This window comes from Helicoverpa armigera, chromosome 13 (genome assembly GCF_030705265.1).
Source record: "Helicoverpa armigera isolate CAAS_96S chromosome 13, ASM3070526v1, whole genome shotgun sequence".
NCBI lineage: Eukaryota > Metazoa > Arthropoda > Insecta > Lepidoptera > Noctuidae > Helicoverpa > Helicoverpa armigera.
In genome coordinates, this window is record NC_087132.1 from 2,799,614 (window position 1) to 2,824,622 (window position 25,009).

A 25,009-nucleotide genomic window follows, 5' to 3' on the forward strand; every position below is an offset into this window, starting at 1 on the left:
CTTTCATATCAGTGAAGGTAATTGACCGATAAGAGTTCGATGTCCGTTTTTGGCTTAATGTCAAAAAACTACCTTCAAACAGGCTGCCAATAACTGGCCAAAAAAACCTCATTCTCTTTTTTAACGAATAATTATACTTACGCGTTCGGATTTGTAATTGCGTGCCAAAATCAAAATGCGTTACACGCACCAAAGTCAAAAAGTGTCACCTAACTTTTATATCTCGAAACGAAATCTAATCGATATGTCTAACGTGTGCCATTAAAATCGAATAAAATAGTGTTAATCAATAAATCATTCCGGAATAATAATACCGAATACTTTGTAGTGAGTACCTAGTAACAATTTAAAAGTATGTAGGTATGTGTGATGCGAAAGAGATGGGTTTACCTAGATCCGTAGGTACTTCTATTTGTTATATACAGAGGATATGAAATACAATGTAGTTTCTGGAAACATACGATTCAGAGCAATTTTTTTAACCTAGACTTACTATTTTACAACTTGTGAAAAAGAATAACAACAACATTCTTAGGTCATTGTTTCTTTGAACTTGAAAAAGATCACACGAAAAATATACTATTAATTCCGAATGTTGAATGAATCATCTAGAACTGTATTCGGCATTATCTTTTGAAGGAGGAGCCTATCCATATTAATATAATGAGAAGGAAACATTTTTTTGTTTGTTTGTTTGTATCCTGAAGGCTCCGAAACTACTGAAGCGATTTGAAAAATTCTTTACTGTTGGAAAGCTTCATTCTTCCCGTGAAACATATTGCATTTAATCCCGGCACGTGCAGTAGTTCCCACGGGATGCGGGTGAAACGCAGGCAAAAGCTAGTCTTGTAAATATAAAAGATATGAGCGATATCAAATATTTGCATAGCCATAGGAAAAGTTATTTCGTTACAATGATTAAGAACAAATAAATTCTGTAAATATGCTTTAGCTAATGTGTTGTTTGTCATTAGCCATTTATTAGTTGTGTAATTATGTTACTTGACCGCCGGAATTTGGCGCTCTGCTCTAGAACCCACTATTTGCTTGCCCTGCACTAATTTGCTGCTGTGATTAGGAAACGACTTATTAATATAATAAACAAATCATATCATCAGGGAGTACCTACGAATGACTGGTCATAAATGTAAGAAAACCAGAAAGATCTGATACCTTGGCTGAAGTTGGCTGTGTTTCAAAATTAAAAAAAACCGGCCTAGTGCGAGTCGGACTCGTGCACGAAGGGTTCCGTAAATTACAGTTAAATCAACCTATCTCAAAAACTATAAGAGATACTTTGATCAAACCAAAAATCGTTGAAAGAGTTAATTAGCATGCATCACCTCTATTTTTTTTAGAATTTTATACCCCGTAGTTATAAAAATAGAGGGGGGGGGACATACTTTTTACGACTTTGAGAGCTGATATCTCAAAAACCGTTCACTTTAAGAAAAATGTTTTTTAGAAAACTTTATATCATTTTAAAAGACCTTTCCATTGATACCCCACACGGGTATGTACATCGAAAAAAAAAATTTCATCCCTCAGTTACATGTATGGGGGGCCCCACCCCCAATTCTTTTTTTTACTATTTAGTGTCATATTTTTGTAGCGGTTCATACAACACATATTCCCATCAAATTTCATCACTGTAGTACTTATAGTTTCCGAGTAAATCGGCTGTGACAGACGGACAGACGGACAGACGGACAGACGGACATGACGAAACTATAAGGGTTCCGTTTTTGCCATTTTGGCTACGGAACCCTAAAAAACAGTGTTCATCTTTTCTTTGATAGATTAACAAAACACAACACAAAAATTGTGCTCGACAACTTCCTTACTTTTCCCTCCAGTGATACCCATAATCTCCCGAGCCTTTTCCCAACTGTTTGTTTGTCGCCTTCCAGTCTTACCGGGTGATCACACCTCCTTAACTCAGTTACCCGGGCAACCCTTCGCAGTCATTCCCAATCTCTAATATTCTTGGCCACTTTTTGTAACTTACAGTGTAAATGTATTTTCGTTGCTTTACTAATTTACTGCTTATCAAAATTGAAGCAATCAAAATACATCTTGATTTCGTCCTAAATAATGTATCGAGATCCTTTTTTCCTCTCAAGTTAATTATTATGGAGTCAGATTTTTGAGGAACCCTTTTAAATGAGCTTGCAACAGGATTTCGAGAATTCGATAGGTATTCAGAACTGAATAAAATAGTCTGGAAAGTTTCAAATAAATTAGGTATGCTGTCTCATATTTATGCGTTTCTTTCAGTTACAAATATTCAACACGTGGACATTATAATGTCTGTGACGAAAAACAAACTGGGATTGTATTTTATTTCTTGTATACAGTCTATTTAGCATATTGTTTGTATTGACGTAGGTAGCAAAATCCATTCCATCCACAGGTCATTCAAGTTATTAATTTGTGTAAGAAAAACTTATTTAGGAATTAAGTTCGAGACATTTTTGTACAATATTCCTTAAACAATTTTATCTTATAAATATTAGACCGGACCTAGAAGTCCCTGAAGTTAAAAACAAGACAAAGACAAGTTAAAAATAAATAAACAAGTAGGTAAATGTTCAATAAAACAGACAAGCATGGGTTCAAAGACTATAGTTTAGCAGATAAACTCTATGGCCTTATTAATATAGTATGATATCAGAAACCTGCAAGTACTTCGAGTTAGATAATCCCTCATTCGATAAATACGTTCTATGTAGCCTTAGGAACTGTTAGTACCTAATGCTGATTATTTATCTATTGGATAAACGACTAGAAGTAAGTACTAGGTGATATCTCTCATCTCAGGGGAGGCCACAGAAATAAGGCTTAATCTAATCTTAATATTATGATATCTGTGGTGGAAGCCTATACCCAACAAGGATTTAACATTAATAATGGGCATCGTACTGTCTACCACGCAAGTTTTCATTAAAAGGGTACCAATAGTGTAGCTGTGGGTCACAACTTTGGGTTTCATCAATATTTTGCGCGATTACCCAAAAAAGGGTTACATTTTTAATGCACATTCAAAAGTTCATCGACTCGCCCGATTCTTTTTTATGTCTCGTAAATCGAACTCGTTTTAATTTTGAAAAAGGAAGGTCTTTTCGTAACTTGTTTCCTGGCATAAAAAAAAGAATATACTCATAATAAATCTATTAAGTATGTGACTAATTTTTAATCCAATTTTTTTTAAGTTTGTGTACACGTGTTTGTTATTAAATTTGTGTTAGTACACAAGGTCTGACAGTTTCTCTCTGAATATACAAGACATATCTACAATATAGGTAGTTGCATTTTTTGCAATAAATGTCTTTTTCACCATTGACCTATTCGTCTTATAATTTGTCACACGGTAGCTAATATTTTACTTAGGTAATTAGTTTGTTTTTTTTTTACACACATTTTAGGTACTTACCATATCATTTAGGACAATTACCTACCTTTGGAGTCTCCTTACTCAGGCATTACTTGATTTAAAGGAGGCTCCAATCACAAATAAAATATTAAAATATTTTAATAAAACATTATTTGTATTGTATTTTGTCGCCTAAATATCCAGTCTATTCCAATCATCCTTTAATTGGTGGAAAGATTAAGTTTGTTTAATAAAGTAAGTAGATAAGTAGGGTAAGTCAGTACATTATTAAATTAATCTAGCATGTCAAGGTGCACTCGTCGTGTACTAGGTATAACATGTTTGAATAACTCTATGTCTCTGAGACCATGTTAGAAAACCTACCGCTATTAGTCAAGAAACCAGCTCAATGGTTGTTCGCAAGTTCCGAGCACGAGTACGCATAAACGCACACGGTACACCCATGCAAAGAGTTTGGCGAGAACTATAACTTAGTAAAAAAAGTGTGGTAAAAGTCTAACAAACATGGTAAAGAACGAGTCTCTCTATCATCTCTAATCTATTTTTATAATCTGCTACGACGATCTTATAGGAAAATACAACATGTTTTTTACTCATAAAAGTAAGGTACATAGCTATCCATCCAGATTTTCCTCTTCTTATACGGAAACTTTAAGATTATCATAGAATATGTAGCAGACGGGGTATCCCATTACTAAATGGTAATGTACTGCTCAATCTGGCCGCGGAAAATCGTACACCCACGCACCAATTGTAGCAACATTATATGCTTAAGTAGATAAACATCAATTTATCTACTTACGACCATTTTCACCGACAACATAAACGTCTGTTTTGCTTAAAACGACTGTCTTCTTTAAAATCGAACGTACCTAAATATAGTCATCGTCTGCCTAGCCTTTTTCCCAACTATGTTGGGGTCGGCTGCCAGTATTAACTGGATACAGCTCAAAACCAGTATTTTACTTGGAGCAACTCCCTACAAGACCTCTAAACAACTTAGTTACCCCGGCAACCCAGTACCCTTTCGTAAGAGGTAACGTCAAGATAGTATACCTACAGTTGTTTAGAAGAAAACTATCGTTTATATTGTCGGTGAACTTGGGCCCTATGCATACTTTTCCACAGCAGTAACATGATATTATTGATCGTTGCTATTATGGCCTTCCTACAGTTCACATGACGTTTTTCAGTGTCCATTTCACACGGCATTATTATCTATTAAATATTTATCGAGGTGTCTAGTGAAACGTTTCAATCGATATCCGTAAACTTCATTTAACCTGGGGTACTTGACTTTATAATTAATTTATTCACTGTCGCAGACTATTACCAATCGAATTATTTTATACTAAGCAGCTTGTTTACATGGTTCCACCCATGTCCCGAGTGATCTACTTCTTGCACATGGATAAAATGTAGCCCATAGCCCATAGATTAGACCAGACAGATTTAGAGACAGACTTATTTTACTGCCAGGTTTTATTGAAATCCATCTAGCAAGTCTAGCGTGAAGGCGTAACAAACATATACACATCTGTTCAAACTATTAATTTTTAATATTGCTAGGTATAGTAGGGTAATAGGAATGTGGATTTTATTTCTGTCTAAAGACATTAAACAGCCCATTATTTAAATTAAAATATAAAAATAGGCCACTTAACCCATATAAGGTGTATTTTTAATGTGTCATTAAAATTCACACGTTAAAGTAATTAATGGAGATATCGCACCACATCTACCCGATGAGTGCTCGAAATGAAACAAGTATGAAGTATCAGCCGCGGTGTGTGCGCCGGCAGTCTGGTGACGGCCTCGCGTTGTTTCGCACAGAACGCCGCACTAACGAACATACGCAAGCCGCGGACAACTTCCAATTTCAAACATTTTAATAACATATTCAAACTATTTAAATCGAACCTTTAAAAATATTTATTGACAGTTCGTAAATAAAAAAAAAATAACAAGACGCTATTCAATTCGAATTTTAAATATTTTTCTTTTCGATTTTATTTCTATTGAACTAACTTTCGTTATGTGGTGATTTGTAATTGAAAATAATTAATTAGTGTTGTTTTAAACATATTGAGAATAAAATAAGTGCACGTGTTGACAAAAATGGCGAAAGCTATGGCAATGCTGCAGGGTTTGGGGCAGAAAGTGAGCGGGAAAGAACAAAATGAGTGTCGGACTCTTCAGGTTAATATGCCGCCCCCAAGGCCTGTGGACATAGAATTTAACGAAATCACGCTGAAAGTTTCAGTGGGACTGACCTCAAGAAGTAAGTTTTCAACATATTTTTTTCTTCTACACAATTTTATTGAGTTGCATCAAATTTTTATGCAGAAGCTGGTTTCATGAAATATAATTCGTAACAATGTAATAATATTCGTAACAATGAAATTGACATACTCACTTGAATACTTAAACCGAAGACAATTGTAGCGCTCCACATGCATAGGTAAACCGTTGAATAGATTCACCTAACATTTTTCATTAAGTATTTCTATTATAAAGTTACCTAGGTATTTTTTTCCGAGAAAGATATGTAAGGAATTTATTTTCTACCTATGCTAGGTAACAACTAACGGGTAAAACTAGTTAGTACTCGATCCATAATATCAATTTCATGATCTAAGAGTCTAGTTTCTTCAAGCGGAGGCGTCATGATATTAGATTACAGTAGGATCAACATTACAGTAATAGGTTTGGGTAAACAACGTGCATAACTTAATCTTTGCGATAACAGCATAGTGCGATGCTTTTGTTTTTGCTCAATCATCTGTGCATTAAGACCTTCATGGTTATTCGTAAAACAATACACACTGATTCCATAAAAAAAGTTTAAATTACTTTAAAAATAAAAATGTAAGTCATTCGGACTTAATTTCAATGAAACAACAGTAATAAAATTACACCTAGGTATACTGTGTCAATGAATAAACAAGACACTAAAGTGCTGAATAAATAAATAAGTAGGTTGATACTCGCCAGTTTTTAAGAGTAACAGTATTTCCTTATTTGGTCAAATCATAACAGTAACACACCAGTTGTTCCATTTAGAATCAAACTTGATGAAAGTACTAAATTAAAAATAGATAAAAGACGTATTATTTTGTTTCTTGCGTGGCCGTGGCCTGGAGTTCATTAGATTATAATTAAGTGGGTAACCTTAAAACTTGAATCGTTCTAAATAATCGTTCGGAATTCCAACTGTTTATATGGTTTAATTGTGAAATAAATATAAAATTATACTTCCAAAAATACTGAACGGGGCGAACTTTCTCAAAGTAGAGAGTGCATACAACTCAAAAAATTTTGAGTCTCCCTCCATAAAAATCTGTTACTCACCAGTTCTTATAGAAAGCGGGCCAGCTGCATTTTATGAGGTCAAGGCAGATGTTAGTGGGATGGCATTATTTGCATTTCCTTAATAAATTCGGATTAATTGTGACTTCAAGCAATGCTAGTCTAAGCTGTTTTATTGAACAATTGCTCACGAAGAGGCGTATATTGCCGTCTTCCGGAGGTGACAGAAAATACTTTTTCTTATTTGTATCATAATAAGCGTCGTGGACTTCTCTAGAATGTATGTAAATATTATTATCGTTAAAAACACCGTAATTATTCCTTTCTTTTATCGGCTGTAGACGTAGTACAAAGCTTTCCGACGATAACAATGAACATTGGACATGCGTCATTCTTCACTCATAATTTTACTAAGTACCTACTAATTAGTTAACTTTGGGAATTACGAGAGCTATTTTAAGCTAATATGCAACAGTACTGAAAATATAATATTGCCCATTCTTATTACTATATCAGATAACACGACATTAACAGGTTTGATAACGATGCAACCAATTCAATGATGCAGAACGAAGTCTTTCGTAACTTGTGCATTTCTATCGAAACACTAACATAACTAAATAACTAATATTACCAGTATGACCGTAACTTCATTTCTGCTTTGTACATACCTGCATGTATGGACACACAACTGGATTATTGTTTGTATGTTTACTGTTTAATTAATACACATTCATACAAGTAATTAATTTGTGCGGTCGCATTCTATGTTAAATAACACGTTTTTTAAATACATGTGTAGAAAACATGTTATTTAGGGCTGCTTCCCTACCGTACGTCTTATAGCATATGTTCACCAAAAATATGTTATTATGAAGGTAATCAACCCATGTTAAGAGAACTACTTAGTATAAAAAAATACGCTGAGTAACCTACCTATGTATAAAAATAGCTGATTTGTTCACATTAATATCACGGTAATTGATAATGTGCAAATATCCTTGAAAGAAAAACACGAACAGCGATTTTATTTTCTTTAGCTCTCGACATTTTTTGTGACAAATTGAAATATAAACCCATGGTTTTGTAAATATTGCTTGTTTGAAAAAAACTGCCAACCTTGTATGTTAACATCACAAAGTGTTTATTGAAAACAAATCTAACACGCAATACGCAAATATTACAAAAATATTCCGTCACCCTAGCCAAACGTTACCAAATGACGAATTTAGCACTAATGTTGCAAACTCGATGCCAACCTGTCTGAGTAAATTGTTTATATTTCTGTAGGTCAAACTATTGGTCAAAAGATCGGTTTATTATTGTCTAAGATGAACGGTGGAACAAACCGTTAGCTTTAACAAAGATATGTGATCACAACACATCCAAACTGGTCTTGAGTTATACAAAATAAGTTTTTTTTTGTCAAGTTATTAAAAATGAAACCTAAGGCCGTATTCATTGCACAGCTTCGGAGCAACAGGTTCATTTGATTTTTATGAATGAGTCATGTCTCTATCGCTTTAAGGTTGGCTGTAAGAGAACCCAATTCTGGGTTAAGCTCGCCGTTGTACATAACTGTCTGTATCCCGTATGTATTTACTGTTTAGTGTGCAATAAAGAATAAGAATAAGAATGTCTTATTTTCTTTATTTACTAAAATAAAAGTTTCAAAAGAGCTGAGCAAGTAATTAAAGAATTAAGTAAAAACGATTGGTTAACTTCTATGATAAAACTTTTACATAAGGCCAACTGTATTTTATTTCGACAATCATAAATATATGATGACAACGGTAATTATAGTAAAAGTTCCGTGTTTATTCAAGTGGATAAGATTCTCGGAAATATCGTTAATAGGTATCCGGTGATATTTGTAACAGTTTTCCTGGAAAAAGCCGTGTGGGTTTCTGATTAAACACGTATCTCGCTTAAGGTAAAATACCTATTTACTCACTCATGATCGCCTGGTAATATCATTTTAATTTTTAATTCATTTGCACTTCTTGGAAGTAAAAAAAATATAATTAATTGTACAAAACCGTAATTAAGGTTCGCGATATTGTCTTTTCCGTATCAGTGAGTTACAAAAACACAAAAACAAACAGCCTGATATTGAAAAGTAAACATACAATTTGCCAGTTTTCACATCACTTTGCTAATTAACAAAAATATAAACAAATCTACTCACAGTGACTTATAAAGGGACTCACGAAATACTTACTCACACAATCTAGCATTAATAATAAATCATAAGAATATAAATAATTCATGATAATGTATCATATAGGCAAGTTTACATTATCAATTAGGAAACAATAAAATATTCCTAATTACTAGTCAAATACTCAGATTACACATACAAAACAATAACATTACCTACCAACAGCACGTGTAAGGTAAGGGACCTGTATAATGCAAGCGTGCTTCTCTGGCATTGCAGTAAATAATATGTTGTTTGTACCTAAAGCAATGTGACAGGTCGTACGCAGATATTATTTCAAATCTTTAACGCAACCGCCCTTGACATTGCAGCAAAACAAATCGTGTTTTCTTATACTGTCAAGGACGCTTATTAATGGCTAATAAGCACGAGTTGCAATATACTGATACCTATTGATTAATCTGCATTAAATAGTCTTATTAAATATAAGGTTGTATAAAATCCTCTTCTCATACACAGAAGCCCAAATCACAAATGTTTACCTGCGTATGGGGCTTGGTCATCCACACACAACCACATTCCTATACCCATTTACTCTTACAGTTTTGACCCCAAAAAAGACCAAAAGTCACGTGTGTGACGTAGGTACACGTAATTATTTCTTTTATCGTTTTTGGGTGAGAACCAACACCTTTTGTCACAAAAAACCCTTGGAATGTTGCCAACATTTAAAACCAGAAAATTACGTGACCAAACGCGCGGACAAAGCCGCTTAATTACAATAATGACTTCCATAATACTTGTATCTTAATATTTATTTAATATCATTGTCATTTGCAAGTGAATATCGTTTATGTCAATAACCTGAAGTTGTTATATGAACATTATGTACTTCCGAATCATCAAACGTGATAGCCGCTATGCGACAGGTACCTACTTATTCTTCAGCTGTATAAAACACTGGCATAAACATGACCATGAAAATCTGGGACTTTATAAAAAATAAAGAAAGCTTAAATACCTAGACAAGTTTGACGTAGGCTGGGGGTTTCATTTTAACAGACCCTACTTTGGGCCCCTCAAATGTAAATTATTTCTTCTAAACATGGGAGTCAATGGAAAGGTTAAATGGGTCCTGTCATTGGATCGAATCCAAACTTAAGAGTCCAACGAAAATAATTATAATTTCAAAATAATATTAAAAAAAACCTTGTAAGTAATAAAATTATACTTTATTGCGATTTAAGTTTTAAGACTTCATAATATAATAATGTGTTTGAGGTTTACTTTATAACTTGTTGCAATGACAGCAGTTATGCCTAAAATAATATTCGGACCATTATTGCCAGTATTATAATGAAACAGAATGGCTCAATAATCCCACGTAATTCCTTTGTTCCATTTATTCCAAGCACTCGTGTTGGTCAACTATGATTCAGAAGAAAAACACCTTACAGTAAATAAAATTGATATTAACGACTATTGATTTACGGGACAAGGTAATTATATTAATCTGGAAGAATAATAGTAGCCATAAAATTACGAAATGACAAATGAGGTTTGCGTCACGTTCACAACAGGATGCAACTGTAAGTGCATCCCATTATGAACATAGTACTAATATGCATACTTAGTTTGGCACACCATGCGTTTACGCTGCCAAAGAACCATACTTTGTTCACGCTTTTGGCGTTAATGACCTCCACCTTGTGAGAATGACAATTTGAATAATGTAAAGACTATGTTAATTTTTCTGTGTTATCTCTAATACTATGCACCTAATCACTTATTTACGTTACGTTAAAATTCATTCAAATTATTTCTAAGAGAGGTCTTTCAACTCTGAATGCATTTGGGATATATTAAAAGACCTGCTTGAGGGCTAACACTGCCCGTCTTCTGACGTAGATGTTATTTTGAGTTGGATTACCTCTATAATGAATACTTTTGTACAGGTCTTTTTAATCAAAGGGTTTTTGGCATTGGATTAGTATCATTATAGCAAGATTTTCAGGTGTAAGTATGTACCGATTACGAAACCTTGTCAAAGATATGTTTACTTAAAAAAAATACATTGTAAAGTTTATTTTTTTTTTTCATATCTTAACTTGAATTATAAAATATTTATTCTTAGAAACTAGCGCGTTACACGGTGCTTAAATTGATGTACCTGTGACGTAAATCTAAGGTCAGAAACTATTATCTTTGTCGTGCACATTTAAAAGGAAACAGGTTTCATTTCAACAAACAAACTGTTACCTCTTTCAAAGGTAACCAAATAACTGGTCGCGTTAGTTTTGTTATACATTTTATTGCCTCATTAATATTTAGTTTATTTCGTATGTCAGTCAATTCATAAATATGTAAGTAAGTGACATACAAACCATGTCGTTTAGGAAACCGAGTCTAGTATCAATTTAAAAAGTTTTATTTTGTAAAAAATACGTACCTACTAGGTTTTTGATTAGTTAGGTGTATTATTTATTTTAAAAATAACAGACTTCTTGTTTTTTATCTAGTTACATGTTGTTACAACATAAAATCTAAACAAGACTTGAACTATAAAATGAATCAAGTTATACATTTGACTCATAACAAGTTTAATTAAAAATGTTCTCGTACCAATATACCTGTTATGAGTTGATGCACATTATTTAATAATTTACTAAACTTAGGTAAGTAGTATATTCTAAAGATTCAGATTCCTACAAAAACTTTTACAGGAATTATAAAACATTGAACATTCGGAAGTTGCCTACGAAATGTTCGTAGCAATTCGTAGCCGTAGCCGAGGTGAGACGTTTTATGACACGAAGATAAAAATTATTTAAGACAAAACAACCGATTCGTCATTGAGTCTAAATAAGCCTATCATTTACGTTGTTTTCTAAATAAATATCTGATCTCGACCCAACTCAATAACAATATCAATGGATTTTGTTTTGAATAAGGAATTTGTAAGGTTGAGGACATTTAACAACCATAACCTTAAATTAATAACAATAGTATAGATACTATGGTAGTTTTGGTAATTTGACATAATGCGTAGATAAGAAATATTATGACCAAGATTAAATCCAACATCACCACGGCTAGCCACCTTTAAATAACTGTTAATATTAAAGGAAAATATTTTTCCGCCTTTAAGAGTAGGTAAGTGACGAAGAACAATGCCTTACTATGACCGCCTTGACCACCTTCCAAGCTATTATTTAAAACATTTCAGCCGTGAACTACTTATTATGATACTAACTACTCAGGTTTAATCTTAGGTATAACTGTATCACAGAGTGGACTTAATTGTTGGCAATTATTCACGTGAGAGAAACAGTGGGATTTTCCTGTGTAACGAGAAAATTGGTACTAATATGTAGGGGAAAAAATGCTATTGTGGTTACATTGTAAAGTGTTGTGAAACTGACCTACAGTTACATGCAAAGCCGGATCGTGGATGAAAACCAGTAAAATATGCACGATCATACACAGGCCTGATTTCACAGAAAAGTTAGATGTACATTTAAAATCCCTAGGAATTTGCTTATTCGATCGTCCAATGAACAAAACTTAATGTTTCATTACCTCCCACATCATCATCATCATCATCATTACCTCCCTACACCTATAGTAAATCATTGTCGTTCAGTTTATTAGTAACAAACACAGTATTACATAAATCATACAATAGCCTGAAACGGTACTTAATTTACAGTAACAAACATACTTGAATGTTAAGAACAAATACTTACTACAATGCACATTGTAATTTACTGCAGTTTGACTATTTATGGCGCCCATACCATGACCTTCTCAACATAATTCCTAATAATGCTTCCACAGAGTAACATGTTATCTTTCACGGTCAAAACATTCAGTAGACAATAGTATCAAAACCATCAGTTACCAGTGGCGAGGCGTCCTTATAAGCCGATTCCCATCGGCTTCCCTTTCGAATTTCAAGAAAGAAGCATAGGTATAAGTTATAATATAGGTATAGGTATAATTAATATAATCATTTAAACCACACAATTTAAATAGGTATGTAGGTATAACAAAACGCCTACCACCGTAAAAAAAAAGTCTATAAATTACTTGAAACATTTTGCTCCTACTAAACAAGCCGCGGCTTCCTCCTCCATACAAAACTACGCTTGCGTGACGTCATCCACGCCGCGCCGGGCGATATTCGCAAAATAAGGGCGAGCGGTAAGCCGGCTCACGGAGCGGGTTCCACCAATCAAAACTCGCGAGTGAACGAGAAAGAACGCGTCAAGAGTAGAGTAGCTATATCTGTCTACGCGCGAGTGACAGCGCTTAGAGCTTTCAAATATGTAAACAAACAAATCAGACAAATTCACTCTCATTGTTCTTATTTTGTCTTAGATAATACCATTAACAATTTGTTCTTTGTATTACTTAATTGAATTTATTAGTGTGTGTATCATTTGGAAATAACATAGTTCGTGTGTGTACAATATTTTATGTTAAAGTGTTTTAGTTACATTATGTCAACATAGATGGCGTTGTGCATTTTTATGCAAATCCTGAATCGCGGTGTTAAGATTCTCCGCGATTTAATGACCCTAGTTGGGAATTTATTATTTTTCGTATTCACCAAGTGTAAGTATATGAATTTGATTAAGTAGTTGGAAGTATCATTACTCCCTACTAATCCCCGCGATCGCACTGTGACCTGGAACTCAGTACTACAAGTACAGTGTGTGTAGTGAAAATAGAGAGACCTACGTTGAAATGAGTTATTTTGATACGTAGACAGTTTGCATCAGGGTTCTTTTTTTTTAATGTAGGTACACACTTATAAAACTTAACTAGGATAGCATTAATCGCATTAGACTGTTTTCCACAGATTATTTACTTTAGGAAGGAACTTGTTTTTCAAGGTTAAGTTTTGAGAATAAAAACGTGTTATAAAACTCGGGCACGCCGCTCGGGTGAATTACCTACCAATATTACGTCAATATTAAAATTACTAACGTCCTGACGGATTTATGAAACATATACCTACGATAAATATCAATGGCTAACAGGCCGTTGTAAATTAAATACTTAAAATGTACCTATTGTTTCTAGTGCCAACTTTTCTCAGATTCTAGTAGTTAATATACCTAACTAAAGATAATAAAGTTTTAAAGATATTAATAATCTGCCGAATTCCTCGAGAAAACATGTTCAAACTATCAGTCTCTCAGTCAGTGCTAAAAGGTGGACTGAGAAATTACCTCCATTACCTCTCCCTTCCATCCCTGAGTATTCCCCCCCCCCCAATTTTTTTTTTGCTGCGGCTTCCCTATTTCATTAAACCACCCTTCGCCACTGTCAGTTACGGTAATTTTACGACAGTAAACTGACGTTTCCAAGGATACGGACGACACATATTTTTATGAAGCTATAAGTACCTATCTTTTACCGCAATTATCCTTTATTCTAACTCTCAGAAGGACCAAAACCAAACAGCCAAAACATTAAAGCACTTATGGAATTATGTCATAAATACTAAAGTATTCATAAGTTTTTTTTACCGACCCTTGAGATTGTCGTGACTCGATAAATCGTCCTGAGTTGTACTAGAAACCCTCATTGACCTATGAGCCTTGTAATAACTCCCTGCTTTACTTGTTTTTGCGAGTCTCGTAATGTTTTTATTTTTTGCAACGCTTATCCTTCAACATCTAAACGGTCATGTCGCAAAATTGTTGCCAACAGTAAAAAACACTATCACGTCATTTAAACTATCTTTATGTAGCAATTTTATTTGTTTTTATTACCTACGTGATATTTTGCTTAATGAAACTTTGTAGGAAAAATGATGTATTTTTCTTATTATTGCGTGCTTACATGCACAACCATTTGAAAACAGTTTTCTCGTATTTTTATATTATTACGTACTAGCTGTTGCCCGCAACTTCGTCTGCGTGGGCTATATAGAATAGTCAAAATACTACTTATCCCGTAGGTGCATTCTTTCACGTGACAGTATAATTAGGATTAGCACTTAGCAGTCGCATAGATTCATTGATCGAGGTTGTGTTGTGGATGTGACCATTTATCTAAACAAAAGAAGTAAAGTTTGTGACGTTGTGAATATCTCTGGATCTAGTCAGCCAATTTGGAAAATTATTACGTATGGTGCGTAAGGAATTTTCACAGGAAATAGTTATAATCTATGTCTGACAAAGCTGTCATTTGTACATTTTCTGCAGCTGCTGCGACTAATCAGCAGCCAGAAAGTCTGTCAGTCTTACCATGGATATCGGCTTGTGTAGTTGTCTGAATTGAAGATAGGTAGATAGTCGCTCCAAGCAAAATATTGGTACTCAAACAGATCGGTGACTAGAAGGCAACACCAACATAGTTGGGGAATAGCTGGATGGATGATAAAATGAGTCATCATCATCAGCAGGCGCATAGGGTGGGATAGTTTCACTACTGGGGAGAAACACTTGTATTACGTATTTTAATGGATTCTCTAACTGGAAAAATTCTTTAAACCAAACTGTTGTTTACTTAAATTGCCTATTATAAGCTGCAAGATAATGCAGAGTTATTTATATTACCAGGCTTGTGATTCAGACTGAATAGCCATGATATTGTCAGCAGCGATAAGTCAACGGAACGGAGTCACGTGTTAGCAAATATACACGTGAACAATAACACATATTTACTAACACTATTATGCGAGTTAGAATACGAGAATCTCTTTTCTGGGATTTACGGAGTGTACAACACGTAAGTGCTCCTTAAACCCAGAAGTCCGCGAATTAGTAGAAGTAAATAAGGTGTCTAGACACGAAAACCTCATAATAAAATTTTATGATTCATACCAAATTGAAAAAAAAATAACCAACAAGATCAACATGTCTACTACACATGATAGTTATTTTTTTCATATCTGTAGAGATAGACGCTTTAGATTTTTTGTTTCAGACTTTTTTCTGAGTCAGTTAAGCTGAAAAATGAAGGCCATACTAAGTAATAAAACCGTCACTTGAACTTTAGGAGTGTCAAACATGCGGTGTAATTGCCTAGAAGTATAATAATGATTTTGCTTAGATGTTTTTATAATCACAGACAATATTTTTCTATAGTGATGACCAGTTTAATAACGAAGGCGCATTTAGTATGCATTATTAGCAAATAATCTATACAAACACATCGATATCTACTTACCTATCTTTATATTCCATTAATTGTATAGCCTCTTAATATACCTGTATATGTGAACTTCGCATTGACTTCCTCCATTTGTGATTGAACAGGTAAGTATCTGCTATGTCAATATTGACGACCTCCACAATGACGATACATAGTTATTCTTTGAAACTGTTCTCAAGGTAGCTGTTGAACAACAAATCTCGAACTTCTCGTGTTTATTTAATCGTATGGTCATAATTAAAACTGGTCAACACTTAATCGAAGGGTCATGGATGACCAATCTGATAAAATGTTTAAGCATCCGCCCTAAAGGTTCAATCAAGCTTTATCAATTAAGCTTTATCAATCAAGTATTGCGCAAGTTAGTTGCGTATAAATCCAAATAACGTTTGTATAGGACCTCCAAACTTAAATAAGTATGCATAAAAATAATTGCTGCACATTTTTTTTGGTCCATTTTGACAAATTATGCTCGTGACTGACAGATTGCGTTATTTTGTTTTGGTTGCTAAAGGTCTTCGAGCATCAAGGATCAGGTTTAAGAACTAGTTTGACCAGTTATTTGGTTTATCTTCATATGCATTGAATACAGTAAAACACTTTCTGCACAAAAAATTACCGGACCAGTTTTTCAGAAATCACCTACCTCCTCTTACGTACAGACTTACAATGTATCCTTAACAATTATTAGAGACTAATAAACTCAAACTGTAGTGACTCAACGCTTTTCTGACATTGTATATTAAGTACCCAGAAAATAGCATAGTTCAGAAAGTTCAATAAGAACTTAAACAAATGCGTCACCAAAGTGCGTCACTTTGAGTAAAAAAAATACCATTCTTGATAGCAGTCACTTACACAAAGTAGCTAGAATTAGTCGCATGCTATTTTTTTCATGAAGCGATACATAGGTATGTAATTAAATACAAAATTGCCACAGCTTAGTATCCATTATTCCAATCTAAAACTTTGAGATCGTTCATAGGTTAATTGAAGATGACTCGCTGTTTATCCGCATTAAATGAAGCCTCATAAAATTACCTCAATCATAAAACATTGTAAGTAATAATCTAATCACTTACCTTTATTTCAAGCACTGCAAAACAAATCGCTTAAGTTTTTAAAAGGATTTAACGAGCTATGAAAATTCGCGACAACATACGATATTTACACCTTTTAAAAACCAGAAGGCAGGTAGATAAATTAAATCCAAACTAATATTATAAATGCGAAAGTAACTCTGTCTGTCTGTCTGTCTGTCTGTCTGTCTGTCTTTTCTTCACGCCTAAACTACTGAACCGATTTGTGTGAAATTTGGTACAGACATAGTTTGAAACTTGAGAAAGGACATAGGATAGTTTTTATTACAAAAAAAAATAAAAATAAAATTATTCCGGACATATAGCGCCATCTATTGGTCAAATCAAAAATCTGCTGGTAGTCACTATTCCACGCGAACGAAGTTGCGGGCAAAAGCTAGTAGGTAATAAAATATACTTAGCTCTTAAACAATTGTTTGTCTTTAATTTTTTCAGATCTTGGATCATGTTTGGCCAGTATCTGTAAAGCAAAACTAAAATTAGTGCTGACTAGCTGGCACGGCTATTTTAGTGTCCTTTTAACTGTCCCTGGAACTGCAATTACTTTAAAACCAATATAAGCCAAATCGGTCCTGCCATCCTCGAGTTATAGTTAGACTAACGAACAGTTTTTCCTTTTTAAATATCAGCAGATAGTACCTACACCAGTAATCATGTGCCCCAACTGGTTTACTTAAGCATAGGTACGTATGCACCTCATTAGTATTTAAGTATTGCTTGTATGAATGAGCACACGCTAAGATGCTAATAAATTTGCTTTGCCCAATGTAAAAAATCTCGGTCCCGGTGTAATTTTGAACAATGAGGAACTTGAAACGGTACATGCTACGACTTTTCTAGGGATAACAGTAGACTCCAAAATTCAATGGGGTGAGCATATAACTGGCATCACGGGTAAATTAACGCTGTCAGGAAAGTAAGAGCTCTCACCGATGTAGCCACGGCGCGTTTAGTGTACTTTAGCTATTTTCACTGCATCATGTCCTACGGAATTCTTATGTGGGGCAATGCTGCCGATATCGAGAATGTTTTCGTACTACAGAAGCGCGCTGTCCGTGCTATATACAAACTTGGTGCTAGAGTCTCCCTTAGGGAAAGGTTTAAGGATATTGGTATTCTGACTGTGGCGTCTCAATACATTTATGCCAATATAATATACGTAAGGCAAAACCTAGATTCATATAGTAAAAACAGCGACGTACATCATTTTAATACTAGAAATAAACATAAGTTGACCGCACCTAATTATCGCCTACATAAGGTGCACGGTTCATTTGTGGGGCTTTGTGTACGCATTTATAACAGAATTCCGGTTCATCTGTTGGAATTAACGGACAGTTCTTTTAAAAACAAAATCAAAGAAATTCTTGTTAAAAAGGCATATTATAATGTTAATGATTATTTCACAGATAAACGCAGATGGCAGCTCTGAAGTGGAATAAAAGTGCTTTATTTTATTTTGTATTTTTCGGTGTTTTAAATTAATAATTGATGAAATTGAAATTGAATTGTATAATTGTAAAATAAATTAATAATAATTAAATTGTAATAGACAGCTGTGTTGCTGGGAAGTTTGTTCTTCACCGCTTCTTCTTTCCAGCCATAACACTAGGAAGTGGTGAAAGGGGGGCGTTTTGGGGGTGCTGTCATTCATGTAAAATTTTGACGTTAAAAAGTGCTAATCGTATTAGCCTATTTTAATAAATGATTTTGACTTTGACTTTGACTTTGACTTTGATGGAAAACCTAGTTTCGAGCAGCTGTTATTGCCTACCAGTGGCTCTAACGAGTAAAATCGATAATTATGAAGTGCCTTCTATTTCCTTAAAGCAGATAAACATCGTGTTTACTTTATCTTATGGAGAAACAGCTCCTTAGTTTACACTTACCGATGCCTATTGCCTAGTAAATGACCGATCTAGCAAAGACCAACCGGAGAAAACTCGATTCTACATAAGTAGAGACTTTTTTGTATAAAAAAAAAACAAAATTGTTAACTTATTTTTATTTAGGCACTCCACGAAAGATACGAATTTTTATTCAGTAATTCAGTGCAATAAATTTTAAGCAGTGGCATATTTGTTTAAAAGTTATATAAAAAAGTGAAAATATGCTAAGGGCTTTCTCAAATAGAGTAATAATTTAATTAGTCAAATATTTTAATTATCTATTCAATATCTTCACGTCGCATTAGAATTTGATTAAGTGTATGCAGAGGTATTATAAATGTACATAATTATAACACAAAGTATAGGAAAGACAAAGTCAAACATCAAAATTGCATCGACGAGTGTTGCAAGTTTTTTGAGAAGTAAGTAGCATAAGGTTTTTTTGTAATTTTATTACTAAGTTTTTATGAGGACAAGAACAAATTACAAATGTAGTCTACCGGTTTTGGTCTTGATTTTTTACCAAAATAATGCCTAGATGCTTTGCCATACCAGAAACATTGCTCGCAATTAGGTACACTGTAAACCAAAGAAGAGGCACATACAATCGTTAAGTAGTAGTAGAAATTGCTATTATGGTAGAAAATTGAAGGCCAAGGGCGAGTACTAATAAAATAATGGATAATAATAAACATATTCGTTATCAAAGCCGTTTGTTAAACGATATGCACTCACGCACTCTTGAACTCAAGAAGTGGGTAAGTCAGTCACTGTCAGCATGTCATTATCAACGACGCAATAATAATTATAGTTAATAATTATATATAGTGGCGACTGTGGTTAGCGACACGCAACTAAAGCCCAACTTTACGGACAAACACAAACATAAGTTTTCTCAAAACCACCGTTTACTATGAATTTTCATGCAGATACAAGTTGTAAATTTAACAGTTATTTTAAGAAAAACGAACGTTTAAGTTATCGGTGAACTCGGGCTTATCGATGTTATAAATAGGATAATTTAAACTAAGCATCTGTTAAAAATAATTAAAATTGTCAGGAAATATCTATGTCCTTGATATTGACAAACCAATTAATATTTACCTACTTTAAAATCTAATTAGAGACTTAGCAGTAATTTGTTCAGATTGTTTCTTTGTCACTAGGGGCTGTAATCGGTAGACAAAACAAACAAACAAATATTCCGTTAAAGATAACATAACTCGACCTAGCCCATGACCCAATCGAGGAACCAATAAATTAAATGTTTCAATTTAATCAATAAAATAAAAAAGTTGATTTAAATACAACACGCGACGAATCTTATTTAGGGTCATTTCGCCTGTTGGCGACCATTTAGTGCAGTTGGCAAGTTTGAAGGCGATAATAAAAATGATCCAGCACTCATTTCCATGTCAAATTTGTGTAATGTATTCCTTATATACTCTATTTTAAGATTAACTTTCAGTTGTATTAGAAATATCTTACGTTTTCTATTTAAATCGATAAACCTCAGAATTAGGCGTTTTACCCAGTTTGCGTCCACAAAATCCAATTCGCGTCCACCCATGGTCCAGTTCGCGTCCAGCGGCTTTGAAAAGGAATATAGGGGTGAAATTGTTAAGAATTAATAAAGAAAGATTGTATTTGAACAATTTCTTTATTTAACAATAAACTTAATTATTAAAAATCAACATTATCATCATTTAAAATTCACTTTAAAAAATAAAAATAATTCTTCTCAACATTGGTTTAAGTAACTTAAAATAAGATTAAACAGTACATTTTTTTATTAAGATATATACGTGGTTATAATTAAATTATAATTAAATATTTAAATTATAATTATAATTATAACCACGTATATATCTTAATAAAAAAAAATGTACTGTTTAATCTTAATATATTAAGTAATTTCATTTAAGATAAGTTCTTCGGATACAGGAAAAAAGAAGGAAAAGACAACATACACAGAAGAAGATTTAAAGAAAGCATTAAATGATATTCGAGAGAAGAATAAATCGATAAAAAAAAATATTCAAAGAATATGCTACCTTGTCTGATAATTTATTGACTCAACAATTCTTTTAGTTGTATGTTTAGACAAAATTGTAATATTGTTTTGTTAATTTAATATGGCCAAAAACTTACTATAATCAACGCGGGTCTTTCCCTGTGATTTTAGGGTAAAATTAACAGAACTGATTATTGTTTATTTTTCAAGTTGCAAAATTAATTGCCTAATTTTAAGTTACTTAAACCAATGTTGAGAAAAATAATTTTTATTTTTTTAAAGTGAATTTTAAATGATGATAATGTTGATTTTTAATTTAAAATAGCAAAAAAAATTAAAAATTTACTGTTTAATCTTAATATATTAAACAGTACCCATGTTTTAATTATTTTTTATAAGCAAGTATTTAACGAAAACAGTGAACGCAATTTGGTTTATTAGTATAGAGGATAGTTTTAGTTCGCGTCCATTGTGGACGCAAAGTGGAAGTTTTGTAAAATTCGATGTAGTAATTCGCGTCCACCTTGTTTTATTCGTTAAATATAAAAAACATTACCAAATTTATAAAAAACATTATACCTTTATTCATCATTAAACTGTAGAAATAGCTATCTATCCTAAAATTCACATAAAACAATATAAAACTTACCATCAAACACGCCGCTGCACACTAATTTTTATCTAAAATTCAGCGTGTTTGCGCTTTCTTGTTGAAGAGCCTAGACTAATTATTTTTTCTAAAAGGATTGGTTGGACGCACAGAACTTTTGTCTATCTGTGCGTGCCTCTTATACATTAACGTATTAGCGGTAATGATCTTTCGTTTGATTGGTGTGTTAATTATCTTGTTTTCGAAGTTTTTTTAAAGGAGATCGGCAAAATGGACGCGAACTGGGCGATGGTCGCGAACAGGCGAAATGACCCTATATCCCGTCAGACGGGTTCTAGAAAATTCTGACAAGCCTGATAAACCTGCAGCTCGCATTGTAAAACAATAAATATTTATAAATAGTCTAGCCAAAGACCGAAAAAAAACAAATGACATGAAATAACAAACAAGAGATTATTAATTAGTGTCTATTATATAGGTCAGGAGTCCGATCGCCTGATAGGACATAATTAAAAACATATTAAGTATTCCTTACGTGTAAACAAAGTCGTCTTGTTTGTCAATTCTTTGTAATGCAAGCAGTTCCTAACATAACAAAAAAAAGTTATAAAAAATATGTTATTCAAATAATCTAAGATTATAGACGACGACATTCTATTACAAATTATGTTATCGCATTACTGTTCATTGACTTCCAACTGTAAACTGTACTTCATTGTATTTTAGAAGTATATCCTACTTCTAACAAAGTTCCGTAGAATACATTAAGTTCTATAAGATTAATCATGTGTAAAGATTGTCGGAGAAACTTTTAAAACCTGGTGAATGGCTAAATACATCATCAAAATAGTAAAAAAAATTGATCTTAAGTACCCTAGAGCAGTATTTATAATCGTTTTAGTAAGACAAATAACTGTTTTAATTACTTACTAAAATGTTGACGACATTTTATCGTTGCTGCAGGTCGGATTTAAAGGAAAACAAAACATTTCAAGTAGGTATTTGAGATAATGCGTTAAATATACTAGGTACACAATATAGATATTTATTAATAAGAACGTAAATAAATACTTAGCAACTATGAAGTACTTTAAGCTTAGGACTTCCGCAATTCCACTTCATTGCATTATATTCAAAATCTGACAACAATTTACTGAGCTCATCTTGACTAAAAAACATCATCCTCGCATTTCCGCGGATTATCTAATTACAGGAAAACCGTAGTTCTATTATACTCCAATGATAAATGATGATAGGCACTATAATGAGTTCACTTATGTCGAAATACTTGTCATGCTGTGCAAACGGCGTGACTTCAACTGTTCATATAATTTAGCAATTTTAAAATAACTTGGCAAATCTGCAACAAGTTAAAAAAAACTAAACGCAAACGCGTCATTACAAAAAAGATTCACGTGTTTAAAACTAATTTTGTATTGGTTTTTATTAAACACGTGTCTAACTTTTTTGTAATATCACCAAAAAAGTGTAGATATGAGGAAATTAAATATAAAAAGCAGTCAATCGAGATGTCATTTCATTTGTGGTTAGTAACAAATTGCATTTATCATTAACAAACCACATTTTTTATGGATCTGTCTAAATGATCTTATTATCTAGCCATTATAATATAGCCGATTTAGTCAGTAACAGTAATTTTTCTACAAGATAATATAAGTCATACTAATTGAGTTCCATGCAGTAGGTAATCAATAAGTTATCAGCCCGATACTAAATCTTTGGATGTAACACTATGCAACAGATGACTGAATAGTTACTCTAACTAGCTGATAAATAATGTCATCCGAATTTAACGATCCATAAATCGTTTAATAGCTACATGTACGTAATTAATTAGTGAACCTGAATAAATGTGTTGATCGCTTGCTAATACATACTACATGTATACTATACGTTATATATTATATTATTGTTCCCATTACTTATACATGATAATAGTCATATAATAGGTAGTCGTTTCTTTTAATCTTTTACTTTTCTCAGTGAACGAAAGATTTTGGGAATTCAATACTACTACTTTCCATCAGAAATTTAGACATTAACTTTACTGAATTTTCTTTTTGTGGTATTAATTCATCTTAGCTAAGATAATTGCTATTTAGTCACAACAATTTAAAGCAATTTGTTAGCTGAAAAAAAGTTATTAGTAAACGATGAGATGCATTGAATGAAACTACATTATATAATATTTATAAAATTCTGAATCTAAATTGCATTTGGTAGTTTTATGAAAAACCTGTCGTTAGCTTGCAGAACCACTTCGTTAAAAGACACTGACACAAAAAATACTTGTATGTAGCATAAAATTCAAATATTTTTTGGCGTTATTAACGTTAGCCGGTATTATCTGTAATCAATCAAAGTTATTATTTCCTCAGATTTAATATGAGATAAGCACAAAAAATAAGTCTAGAATATAATGACTGACCTTTTAGATAATATCTAGTTATTATATCATATTATAATATATAGCACGTGATCAGAATATCTAAAACTAGGTATACGTATAAACTACAAAGAGAGTATTTTAGATCTATACAGTGGGGGCAAAAAGCGTGAAGCGATAATTTCCCACACACGTAATAGTTTACCTAATTAAGCAGAGAAACGAGAATGCAACATTGTAACAGGTTGACAATTTAATTGAAACATTTTTCAAATTACAATTCATTAAAATAATTGCTATGCTATTAAAATGATTTTTAGATTGATGATAACGAGACATTGTTGAGAACTGTACGCAGCTTGCCCTTTGTCTCCAAGTTATTATAAGTCGGCTCCGCGATGTAAAAAGTAGCCCACAATGATCATTCAGATTTTCATAAAATGGCTTGGAAGTGAACAAAAGGAAAATGCTAAGTTTATTGTTTCAATTATTATGCAAAACGGCTAAAAAACAACATTCTCACAATATCAAAATAAAACCTCGTTTCTAGTGAAGTCTTACATTTTTTTACAGAATTTTTTAATTCATTTTTTAAACAAGAAAAATAAATATTATATACCTATTATGTCCATTGTTTCAGAAACGAAGACCATTCTGAAAGGTGTCTCTGGTCTGTTCAAATCTGGGGAATTGACAGCCATTATGGGTCCCTCGGGAGCTGGTAAATCATCACTCATGAACGCACTTACGGGATTCGCGTAAGTGAATTGATAAAGTTAAAAAAAAACACTCTATGATTTATAATAGTGGTCAAGTCATGCTCAAAGAACCCATTTTCAGATTAAAATATTTAAGTATTAAGATATTGTTTGAAACAGTGGCGAAATAATTTTATTTGCGAAATAAAATTATTTTAATCAGGATTTAAATTAAAAATAAATAAATCATATAGCAC

At 33.0% G+C, this 25,009-nt stretch overlaps 1 protein-coding gene across 1 annotated transcript in view; it reads left to right on the plus strand.

Moving 5' to 3' along the window:
* Positions 1-5,144: 5,144 nt before the first annotated feature.
* Positions 5,145-25,009, plus strand: part of LOC110384338 (dnaJ homolog subfamily C member 10) — a 47,931-nt gene continuing 28,066 nt past the window's right edge. Inside the window, exons 1-2 of the mRNA XM_021345575.3 lie at positions 5,145-5,675; positions 24,695-24,812. Of these exons, the coding sequence (XP_021201250.3) occupies positions 5,513-5,675; positions 24,695-24,812 (281 nt within the window). The 5' untranslated portion in view covers positions 5,145-5,512. The remainder of the gene's footprint in view (positions 5,676-24,694; positions 24,813-25,009) is intronic.